The sequence below is a fragment of the Suricata suricatta genome, chromosome 3 (assembly GCF_006229205.1).
Source record: "Suricata suricatta isolate VVHF042 chromosome 3, meerkat_22Aug2017_6uvM2_HiC, whole genome shotgun sequence".
NCBI classification, from domain to species: domain Eukaryota; kingdom Metazoa; phylum Chordata; class Mammalia; order Carnivora; family Herpestidae; genus Suricata; species Suricata suricatta.
Window position 1 is genome coordinate 127,732,149 of NC_043702.1, and position 12,212 is coordinate 127,744,360.

General features: G+C 45.4%; 1 protein-coding gene across 3 annotated transcripts in view; it reads right to left on the bottom strand.

Annotated features, from left to right (window-relative positions):
• LOC115288106 (quinone oxidoreductase-like protein 2) overlaps positions 1-5,507 on the bottom strand; it is a 35,883-nt gene extending 30,376 nt beyond the window's left edge. For all 3 annotated transcript variants that reach the window (XM_029935128.1, XM_029935130.1, XM_029935127.1), the window contains exon 1: positions 5,107-5,507. In XM_029935128.1, the coding sequence (XP_029790988.1) occupies positions 5,107-5,276 (170 nt within the window). In that variant the 5' untranslated portion in view covers positions 5,277-5,507. The remainder of the gene's footprint in view (positions 1-5,106) is intronic.
• Positions 5,508-12,212: the final 6,705 nt, after the last annotated feature.

Below are 12,212 nucleotides of genomic sequence, written 5' to 3' on the forward strand. Positions count from 1 at the left end.
TTGGAAGTATCTTTAAGCATCAAGCCTTTTCTTTTTGATTAAGTATTTTTATGGAAATTTTCTCTATTGTGGTTGTCATAATATCCTTGTTCTCAGGGAATATGAAAATTAGTAAGTTTGGGGGAAATCTATCAATACTGCATTCTACATTTCTAAGAGTATCTGAAGAAAATCGTAAAAGTCCCTTTTTTTTCCCTTTAAGAAGAATCTTGGAGGGAGATGAAAGTATCTTGACTAACTGAGGTGGGTTTAAGCATTTATATGCAAAATAACTTTCACATTTCCAAAGAGCATAAAAGGTAAGTGACAGGGCATGCAATAGTAGTTGCTATGGGAGCAAAGAAATATTTAGCCTATCCACCAAAGTGCTGCCACCACAGCATGCTATCTAGTTTTTGTTATCATTTCTGGTTATTTTGTTTTAATTGAGGGTACAATGGAAGAGTGGACAGGAAGAATAAAATTTGAGCCCTGGGGAAGACAGACCAAGCAGCTAGATCTGAACTGATCAGTCCTCTGAAAAGAAAAAATCCATAGCTTCCCTGCAAACCAGTTTGAGGGGCTCATTAGGAAGTAAGAGAGTAACAGATGACTCTTCCTTCTGGTACAACTCACATGAAGAGATAATATTTAACATCCAGAAGCTGCTGAAGGGCTGAGGGTGGAGAAGAAAGCCAGAGCTGAATACACAAACAGCTATATTTTCACCAAAGAATGGACAAATGACATATAAACAATGTTAAGTACTCCACAGGACTATGCTGAAGATGTAAAAGTATTCCCACAGTTCAAATACTTTATCCAGGGGGCACCTGGGTGGCTCAGTTGGTTGGGCCTCCGATTTCAGCTCAGGTCATGATCTTACGGGCTGTGAGTTCAAGCCCCATGTCAGGCTCTGTGCTGACAGCTCAGAGGCTGGAGCCTGCTTCAGATTCCGTGTTTCCATCGCTTAGTGCCCCTCCCCCACTCACACTCTGTCTCTCAAAAATGAATAAATGTTTAAAAAAATTTTTAGTACATATAAATCATTACCTCTGCCACAGGTATGTCCTCCAAGATTCCTGAGGTGTGTGGGAATAGCTTGCCTTCTCACTGAATTCCCCCAGATTGCTCTTTCTGATTGTTGCATTTGGGGTTCACTTTTATCAACCTCAGAGATGAACTTTGGCTATTGATACACATAATACATATTGACAACCTTCCTTTTCATTCCAAGATCTGTATAAGATTTGCTATGTCACTTATCTGCTCCAACATTCATGGAATCATAGAATTTCAGAGCTGGGATTGATCTTCGAGATAATTCAGTCCCACTGGTTCATTTACAATCGAGAAAGAGGAGGCTAAGGGAGATACTGGCCCCAGTCACACTGTGGGTTAGTGGCAAGAGTAGTGTTAGCATCTGGCTTTCCTGATTTCCTGCTTGCTTCTCTTTCTACCGAGCTCCTTAGAATTCACTTGGCGCTGTACATCATCATAATAATATTTCACATTTTCATAGCACTTTATAGGTTGTGAATCACTGTCACCCAAATTGCTTCATCCTGCCACTGATAAGGGTAGTAATAATTATCATTACAACTAGCACTTAACCGGTAACATTACAAACCATTCACTAAGTGCTTTTGCATTATATCATTAGCTCTCACAATAGTCCTACTACTGGTATACTGTTTTCACTCTCATGGATCAGGAGTGGAGGCTTAGAAGGTTAAGTAAGTAACTTGCCCAAGGCCACGCAGTTAGGAAATGGAGCCATTTAGAAGCCTCCTAATTGCCTGCTGCTGGAACCTCGGTACAGGCATCCGGGTATCCAGTCGCCCACGGGGCCTCCCCTCACCACCGCCCTCCAGAGCAAAGGATTTGTGCCAGACATTTTAAAGCCACGCTTTGCTTGTAGTTTTAAGCGTAATTGTATAGGAATTTTACCGTAGTTCTAGCCTAGGAAATAGATGAATTCCTGAAGGAGAGAATAGAGAGAAAGCTGCCCTCCAGAATGCCTGGGGTTAAGAGACAAGAGCAGGAAGAGAACATGTAATTAGGAGTTACTACCCTATTCCATGTAGCCATAAACTTGAAAATGTATTGATTTCGTTTAAATTTAAAGTATAGCATGTGAGATAAAAACTGTGATTATGTGAAGTAGTTCTTACACACACATACACACACACACAGGATTTTAATGAAACAATGTGCTGACTAGGTTGCCTGGTTACAGTCATCACTTAGGCAGGTACCAGCAGGCATTTGAGCTAAATTCCTGGCACCCAGATGGGCCAATTTGGAAGCAGTGATGACCTGAACGATGGCTGCCATGGCCCCCCAAAACGAACCACCGGTACTTTACGCAGAGATCTATTTTCCACCTTAAACCACAATTATGGACCCAGTTTACAAGTTCCCAAGCATTCCGGCAACTTTATGAAACTTTTCCAACCCCTCCTCGCCCAGAGAGAACAAATTCTTCCTTCCATATGTCTCCTCAAAGAACTTTGTAGAAGCCTGTATTAGCTTGCTAATCTCATTGTTCAGGTAGTATTTATCTGTCTTTGTAGTCCAGCAGCTAACCTGTGAGCATCATGGATGGTTGTGAAGCCAGCATATCGAGACGAATTTGGGCCTTGAAATCACATGTACCTACGTGTGATTCCTGACTTAGCTATGTACTCATCGTGACCTTGGGCAAGTTATTTAATCTCTCTGGGCTTCCATAGGCTCATATGTGAAGCGAGCATAGTAATCCCCGCCTCAGGTGGTACTTGTGAGAATTAAACAAGGTAAGAGAGGGCATGGCAGCACTCAATAAATGGCAGCTCCTACTATGAAGACAGTCCCTGCCCTTGAACCTCTCACCATCTAATGGAGCGAGGCACATTTAATTAGGCATCAGAGATGCCAGTGATAGGTCCTGTGACAGAGGGCTACAAAGGGGGCTGGGACAGCACAGGGAAAGGTCAACCTCGCCCAGCTGGAGAGCATCATTTCAAGAGAACCTCTCAGAGGAAAGATGAGGAAGAATTCGGCAGACAGAAGGCACAGCTAAGTGAGACCCAGGCAAAGGAGTGCATGCGAGAGAATGTAGCATGCTCAAGAAATTGTAAGTGGTTAGCTATGACTAAAGTTATGGCTTGAACTGGTGAATGCTGAGAGACCAGGCTGGAGAAGCAGGTAGTGATGTAGAAAGGGCATAGGTTTTGGAGTGAGGCCATCAGGAATTCCAGCTTCACTCACTTCCCAGCCACATATGCTCATCCAAGTCTCAGTTGCCCCATTTGTAAAGTGACTGTGATTACATAAGCTAATGTATGTAAAGTACCCAGCCCAGAATATACATTTAAGTGATAGCAAGTATTCCTTATCTCTATTTATCTAGAATGAGCTTGGTTGGTCCATAGGACACCCTCTTTTTGATTGAATCAATGAAAGGATGAATGAATGGGTGAATTCATTTACTTTATTACATATTTATTAGATACCATCCATGTGACAGTCACTGTTCTAGTCACTGAGGATACAGCACTAAATATAACAGACAAAAACCTCTGCCCCAGTGGAAACTGCAGTTCATAAATGAAGAAGGAAGGGGCGCCTGGGTGGCTCAGTTGGTTAAGTGTCTGACTCTTGGTTGCGGCTCAGGTCATGAGCTCGCCGTTTGTGAGCTTGAGCCCCACACTGGGTTCTGTGCTGACGGTGCAGAACCTGCTTGGGATTCTCTCTGTTCCTCTCTTTCTTTTTCTTTTTTTAAAGCTTTAGTATCTTTAAAAAAAAAATTTTTTTTTAGTGTTTTTATTTATTATTGAGACAGAAACAGAGCGTGAGCAGGGGAGGGGCAGAGACAGAGGCAGACATAGAATCCGAAGCAGACTCCAGGCTCTGAGCTGTCAGCACAGAGCCTGATGCGGGGCTCGAACCCACGAACCATGAGATCGTGACCTGAGCCGAAGCCAGCCGCTTAACCGACTGAGTCACCCAGGCGTCCCTATCCTTCTCTTTCTGCCCCTCCCCTGCTTGCTCGCTCTCTCTCCCAAATAAATAAGCTTAAAAAAAAATAAATGAAGAAGAAAAGGAGGCCACTGGTGTCCGTGAGGACAGTCTACTTCAGAGCCAGAATGACCCAGGTAGCTCCAGGGTTATCTGATGAAAAGCTGATCAACTGACAAAGCAAGATTCCAAGAGGTCTGGATGTGAGCCCTACCTCCTAACAATAAGGCGGCTTGTGCCCCTGCCTTAATGCTTCTCATTTATCAGTCCCTGGCTTCCTGTTGTGATCCAGGGGGACTGGTGAGTTGCGTTGTTGGCAGGAAGAAATGTCAAGGAGGGCTCATTCATTCTTGGGCTCTAAGTCTAAAGTGGTGGCAAGAGGAAGTAGGAAAGCAGCACACACACAAAAAGGCTATGGAGAGGGAGACTTGCCTATCAGAGCCTCCAAGTGATAAGGGAGATAAGGGAGATTTGCCCAACTCAGCAGCCTTGTGATGTGTGGAGGTTTTATTTCAATAGCAGGATAATCATATTTCACATGTGTGGATCTCTTTACAGAAAGGGTTCACCTAGGGGAATCTCACTTAATCCTCACAACTCTACATGGTCAGAATTAACCCTATTTAACCCCAGCTCTTTCCTTTAACTGCTCCCTCTCCACTGCCTCCTGCCCAGGGATATAGAACCACGCCCAAGTTTCAATTATAGACCAAAACAACAATGACCTTCCTTCTTCCCTCATCCCTCTCCAGCCAACACCCTATTCAATCTCCTCCCATGGTCAAGAAAGCAGCTCCCTCCCTCACCTCCCATTCAGTCTCCTCTGGGATTTTCCCCCTAAGTGCCCTGAATTTGCTCTTGCTACTGTCATCACTGATGCCCAGTCAGCCCAATGGATGCTGGTACGTTTCTGTTGTCAACAGCCTCCGGCAGCATTTGGTCTCTGCCAGTTCCCTCCTACCCAGCCCACTCCTCGGTCATGCCCTTTCCGCCTCCCACCACCCTTGTCTCTCTCTACATGATCCTGCTCAAGCCTCTGATCTGTGGGGCCTCCCTAACCACAGTATCCCCACCTCTCACCTTCTTGCTTTTCTCCCCCACCTCAGAATCACGCACAGTCCCCACCTTGTGCTCTCTTGGCCACTCTTCCATTGTTCCAGCAAAGCATAGATCACATCGTGTTGGGACCGTTCATGAAGCTCTCTGTTTCCCAGGAGATTATGAGCAACTTCAGGATGGAGCCAGTGACTTCTCCATTTCTGCATTCTCGGTGCCTGGCCCAGGACCTGGCACATGGTTGACACCTGGGTTTAGAGGAGTTTTGCAAATTCTCTAGAATCAAATGGCTAACACGTGATAAACCCTAGTTTTCTGACCTTAAAGGAGGCAGTCTCTCTACCTCAGCCCAGAAAAGAGCTATGTTGCAAGTATTTAACTGTAAATGTTCAACCCTAGCAAATTATATAAATCAATGGGCAAGGTGGCAGGAAGGACTTCCTTCTCCCCACAAACAGTGCCCTGCTACCAGGTGTGGTGTGGAAGGACTGTTTGGTGGTTGTAGCCTTTTTTTTTTTTGCAAACTACAGGATAAGAGAAGAAGGAAGGGGGGAACCCACCTCCCCTTTCTTCCTCCCAGTGGACAGTCATCATCATCATCACTTCCGTGTGAGCCAGGAGGGCAGGAAGTCTTTCCTCGCCGTGGAACCCCTGATTTAAGAAGGGGTAGGCAGTGACTTAATGTGCTGTTTTGCAGCTGGGCCAGCCCTGAATACAATCGCTACCAACCTGAAGTGAGCCTCCTGAGGAAACCTTCATAAGGTTTCACAGACACACCTGGAAGGAAGGCACCCTCTCCCTTCACCGGGAATAAACAAGCTTTCTAGGGAGAGGCTCTGAAATCAGACAAAGCGTGCATCCAATTACAAGCTCAAGTTCCACCCAAATACACACAATCAAAGGCTTTTACCAAGGCCATCATTACATGCACGAGGCCCTCCTGCTGTTTGGGCAACATTTTAGTGCTGCGGTGAAGCAAGATAAATGTCATCAAAGCAACAAGGTAAAGACAGACCCATTCTGCAGTGCTTTGTTTTGACCTGATGACTCACTGTGCCTTGTCATTTATGACGCAGGGAGGGGAAGAAGGAAAGGAAGAGGAAAGAGGGGACTGGGCTGTGCATGTCATTTGTTTCCCCATTTCAGACGGCTTTTTAATGAGCTTTCTCATTAAGGGCTCTGCGAGCCTATGCTTACAGTTTTCCGGGCAAGCAAATGAGCAGGGCTAAAATCAGATGGCATCAGGCCAACACCTCATGTTTTGTTTTAAAGATATAATCATGGGGATAGGGGTGTGAAAGAAAACGTTGTTATTTCTGAGAAGAAAGAGTTGATAACTTTTGCCCAAGACAATTTGAAAATGAATGACATGTGTTTCCCAATCTCTCATGAAAGTACCAATGTTCACCAATTATTAGAATATTCTGGTGGACCTGTGATAGCATTTCTCTATCAACTGGTGCCCATGGAGAGACAAAATGGTCCTGTGCTATATCCTAGCCCAGGGTTCATGTTTCTGGAAAGGTAATCATTACACTGCATCAGACGTAATGTCCCCTCTAAGCTCTGACCCCAGTGAGGTAGGCCCTCAGTGTCACTTAGCCTCCTTTGGGTTGCCACAGCCCAACACAGTTATCCAGACGCACTGTGGACACTCTATAAATGTGGTTTTACCATTTAACTGAATTTATTAGGTGCTATTAGTGCATGAAAAAGCACATAAAATAATTAGACTTAAGTATTAGACTGCAAAAATCAGAGTAATTTCTCACCTTTCAAGGTTCAACAAACATTTTAATGTGCTAACGGCCCCTAATTAAGGCAGCAGCCTTCAACTGAAATTATCAAGTGGGAGGAAGCACTGGTGAGGATTCAAAGATACAGTTTTTTTTTTCAATCATTGACGGACATTGCCTCCGGGGTTTCTACACAGGAATTAGCGCTTTTTACAATAGAGAAAAGGATGGGATAGTTGCTTTATCTTTCTAGGTGTTTGCTCAACGGGGCCCAAGTGCAGAACACAAGAAAGCAAATTCAAGCCTATGCTGGAAGCAGTTGTCCTGCAATCCTTCCCTCTGCTTATGTGGCATAAGGAACACCTCACTTGTGATGATTCCAGGGATTTCCAAAGACAATATGTGTGAGTAGTCTGACATAGTCCTGGCCATGGGACATATGCTCAACGGGGAAAAAAAGGGCACACACACAAAATGGGGTCAGAAAAAGAGAAGAGAGGATTCCTTCGGTTTGATTAGAGAGTAGGCATCAAGAGAAGGTAACACAATCCTTCCTGAGACATTTGCTCAATGGTCCAGCTAAAAATGCTGCTTCCTGCTCTTATGTGTCCTAGACCTTACTTTATACCAGAGGCCTAGGCCACCTCTGTGTCTCTCTGTCACTGAAGGCCATACTTGAGCAGTGAGCAAGGAGTCTGTGATACATCCCTATAAGCAGAAGAATGAGGTCGAGTGGGCTCCGACTACATATCTGGAACATTTTCTCTGATGGGCATCACCTCGTCGGTATTTCACAGTGTGATCTGAAGACTGTGCATCAGATCTCTGAAGATGGTGATTAAAAGGATTAGTTTCCCTCCTGGCTTGGCATCCTGGCGTGTCTAGTTTTATCAGCTCCCATGATTCCACCTCCTGCTGAAGTTCAAGAGCCTCTGGCCCTGGCTTATGACCTAGTGGTGCCTTGGATCACTAGAGGGCACCCTGGAACAGCATTTTTCCCAGGCTGTGGGCTCTCTGCTCACTCCTGCCAACCAACCAGGGCTGCGGCGCCCACATAGTTCTGGGCTACAGTTTCCAAGCCCATCCTGGAACCACAGTTTCCTTTAAGAAACTGTAGTCCAATTGCCACATCACCAAATACATCTAGCACACGTTTCCACATGGTGCTGTAGTAAAGGCAACTTGCAGAGAAAAATTAGACTTCAAGTCATCCTATGTTTATCCATTAAATATTTACAAATTGTGTACCACAATATTAGGTATTAAAAGGATTGATAAGACATTCTTCCTACTCTCAAGAAAAATGTGGGAGAGATAAGGTATAAATATGAAATTGTTTTAAGATAATTGTAATTAAAGTTAATTTTTGGTGTGCCTGGGTGACTCAGTCGATTGAGATCAGGGCATGATCTCATCATTTGTTGGTTCGAGCCCCATGTCTGGCTCTGTACTGATGGCTCATAGCCTAGAGCCTGCTTTAAATTCTGTGTCCCCTTCTCTTTCTGCCCCTCCCCCACTCATGCTCTCTGTCTCTCTCAAAAATAAAAATAAACTTAAAAATTTTTTTAAATATATTAATTTTCAAATTAGTAAAAAATACAGCAAATAAGTTAATCTGAGACAGGTGCCAGTATATAGGAGAACAAGGAGCTCCACAGGGGCCTGAGCTGGCTGAGCTGGGAAGACCAAGCACCCTTGGGAAGGCATCATGGGAAAGGTGGGATGGGAGAAGAAGAGGAGAATGGAGGTCTGGGTAGCCCAACTGCAACATGCCTTTCTAATTCGGGGCCCTTCCTATGTGTCAGCAGGGACTTAACTAAAATAAACCTGCAAATACAAACATGGGAAGGACTACTGGGCCTTCTATTGCCACCCTGGCATAATGCCCACATATTCAACAAACACTTGTGGGCACTACCATGTGCCAGGCACTGGGGAGACAACGGTGGGCAAGACAGATGCCTCAGGACTGCCCTCGGGTGTTTACCATCCAGTAGGAGAAACAGACCAGCAAACACGTGATTACAAAGTAGTGCGTAAGTGATAGGTTAAGTAGGTCTGTGGAAGCTCCTAGAGAAAACGAACCCAGAGCTAGAGGGGTGAAGGATGGCCCCCCTGGAGTAGAGATGTTCAATGCAAAAACTTAAGGATGAGTTAGGAGCAGCAAGAAAAAGCATGTTTGGAAGTTAGGGAAGAGAGGAAGCAGACCACATTTGAGGAATGGAAAGAAATTCAGCAGAACTAATGGAGTGGTGGAGAAGGAGGGTGGGGGTGGGGCACAGGGTCAGCAGGGGACATCATGGGGACATCCAGACATCAGCCTAAGGGCACGGGGGAGCCACTGAAGGGTAGTGCTGTGACCAGACCTGCCTTCCAGGAGGCTGTGCCCGTGCAGGGTTAGGGCAGCCTCCGTACATTAACACGCCAGCAGAGCCAGAGACCTCAGTCTCTTTCTTTAATTGGAACTTTCTCATTTCCTTCCTCCCTCCTCAATCACCAGCTTCCCAGGAAACCCTTTAAACACGGAGGCCTCTTTTTAATATGCCAGATAATAGAGGAGACAGAAATAACCTAAAAGACATGACTGTCACAAACTGGACAGTCACTCTCCGCATGCACCAGGGTTCTCATGAAAGGCGATCTCTGGCAAAGTGGGAGAAGGGAGAGTGGTGTGAGCCCCATTTCCCAGGCACCTAAGCACCGCCATTGAGCTGGTTCAAGGGGAAACAACAGACCTGTGAATCGATGCAAAAAATTTATGCAAAATGTACAAAGAGAGGCCTTATCTGCCTGGGTAACTGCTGTTTTATTGCTCTTATTACTGACTTATTACTTTCACTTGGCCCACACATCAAACCGTAGATCCCTTAATCAGGCCTCCCATCCTTATTTACATGGTAGCGAAAAGGCAGGAGAAGGCAGCAAGCCTAAATGACCAAAAGAAGCAGAATGCTAATGCAGCTGGTTGAACCTTCCAATTAAAATCTGGCTCCACAACTGTTTACCAAGAGAATAATCAGAGTGGCACTTTTTTTGTTTTGTTTTCCTTACTAACTCCACCCTCAGGCCCCTTGCAGGCAGGCATCCTGCCCTCTATCTTTATTTCCTAAAACGGAGACCCTGTGGAGAACAGGCCTTCGAGTAAGACAGGTTCCTCAGTTCCGGCCTCTGTGAGGACAGCAGGCCTCATGCCCAGTTTCCTTTCCTTCAGAGTAAGGAAGGGACTGTGTGCAGGGCCTGGAGCCTTGGGCACAAAAATAGAATATTTGAGCATTTGGATTTTCCTTTCCTGACAGTGGACTTACTCAGGAAGAAGCACTTCAACAAGATGTTTTTTTCCTCTGTGTTTTTCAAAATACACATTTAATGGAGGAGGTGGCTGGGGGAGGGGGAGGGAAGCAAAGTTGTTGTGGAGAGACTTTTCTTCCCCAGACAGGCTCAGATGAGGCCGACCTTTCCCCTTAACAGCCCTCTATGCTTGCACCCAGCTCCCTCCCGCCCCCAGCTTCCAGACTTCCATGATCCCCCACCATGTCCTACAAAGCACCCCCTCTCTTCAATTGTTGGGCTCATAACTGAGACTTCCCACACAGTGATATGAAGAGACATATGATTCAAGCATCCCCATTCCATTCCAGAAATATTATTATAGTCTCAGGAAAAAACAGGGGCCTGCTCACTGTCTGTCACCTGAAATAAACTCCCCGTTCCTTCCCTACTGCTCCTGCCGGTGCTCCGTTCTAATGATTATTCCAGTTTACTTTGCCCCAAGATTCCTACCCCTGGCTAGCTAGCTAGTAGCCAAGGGCCAGGGAGGAGGGAAGGGGCCCTCTGAAGTGGCCACCTCAGCCCCTGTGAAGCACACGCTCCTCACGTGGAAATAAAATGTGCCGCTAACCTCTGCGAGTCCCCAGAGAATCCACAGTTTGTGTCTCTTTGCAGAGCTCAGAACAGCCTGTATGTTCTCTCCCCGTGGTGTGCCTGGCGCTTCCCCAAGGAGATACCTCCTGGAAAAGCTTTTCCGGTGATGGGTGGGGAACTTTTGTTCTCTGGGAAATGTGGCGAGGCTAATTAAGAGTATTGTCCTGTGATGGGGGACGTTCCAGACTCTGGGCTTCCAACCAGGGCTCAAAGCAGCTGCCTCTGACCACTGTTGGGATGTTCTTGATCTCTCCGGCCTGCAGAGATAACCGCAGGGAGATTGAGATACAGTCCAATAAGGTAAAAATAGATATGTGAAGTGAGATCTCTCTCTCTCCCTTTTTCCTTAGCATTTTCTCTACAGCGGATTGACTTTCTATTACTAACTCATTTCAGAGAAGGGCCGCCCTGCCCCCCAACAGTTTGGCTTTCGACCCCTACCTACCTGGTAAAAGCTGAAGGTCACGGGACTGACACCATATTGTTTCACCCCATTTCTCACGTAGTAACACGCAGGCCTGCAGCCAAAGTGAAATTTCTAGCAGCTATTTTAAAAAATTCTTTTTTAAGTTTTTAATGAAAGTATAGTTAACTCTAGAAACTGTTTTGATTTAGCTGTTGGTTGTCAGCATAGGAGTTCAACAACTCTCAGTTCTTGATTTGTAAAACAGGAATAGCATATTATGTGGTATCTTACATGGCACTGCAAAGTTCTTAAAATATCCTAGAAGCTCTGATTGTTGCCACAGCGGCAAACAGAATTAGGATCAAACTTTGTTGAGATAGCATTCTGCAAGGTAGACTGCTTTCCTGGCTTGTTCTCTCCGGATTCGAGTCTTCATTTATGAAATGCTACAAATATTTATTGAGCATTTATTATGTTCTAGGTAGTGTTCTGGGCACTTGGGGTGTATTAGGAAACAAACACAGATTCCTGCCCTTGTGGGGTTTATTTATGTTCTAGCCAGGAAAGATACAATACATACATTAAGCTATTAAAAGGTGATAAGTGCTTTGGGAGAAAAGAAAAAGTGGATCAGAGTAAAGAGCAATTGGGAGAGTTGGGGGTAAAGGAGGCGGGCTGCAATAGGGTGGTCAGAGTAGTCAGGAGGTGGGCATTGAGACGGTGACTGCTGGACAGTTAGAGGGAGGTGATGGAATTAGCCATGTGGATGTGTATGGAGGACAGCTTTTCTGGAAGAGAGAAGAGCTAATGCAAAGGAACTGAGGTCCATGCCTAGAACAGCAAAGAGGCCGGCTGAAGTAGGAGTGCGGGTACAGGAGGCGAAGGAGCCGGTGGCAGCTTCCAGGCTTGAAGAGCCCTGACGGCCATGCTAAGGATTTTGCCTTTTACTCTGAGTGAAAGGAGAAGTAAACCGCAGGAGGAAGAACCAAGGAATGAAATGATTGACTTGTGTTTTAACAGTCACCCTGGCTGCTATGGAGAGGGAAAAAAAAAAAAAAAAAGACTGTACTAGAGTCTCAGCAAAAGTGATGAATCCTAAGTATACAAATATC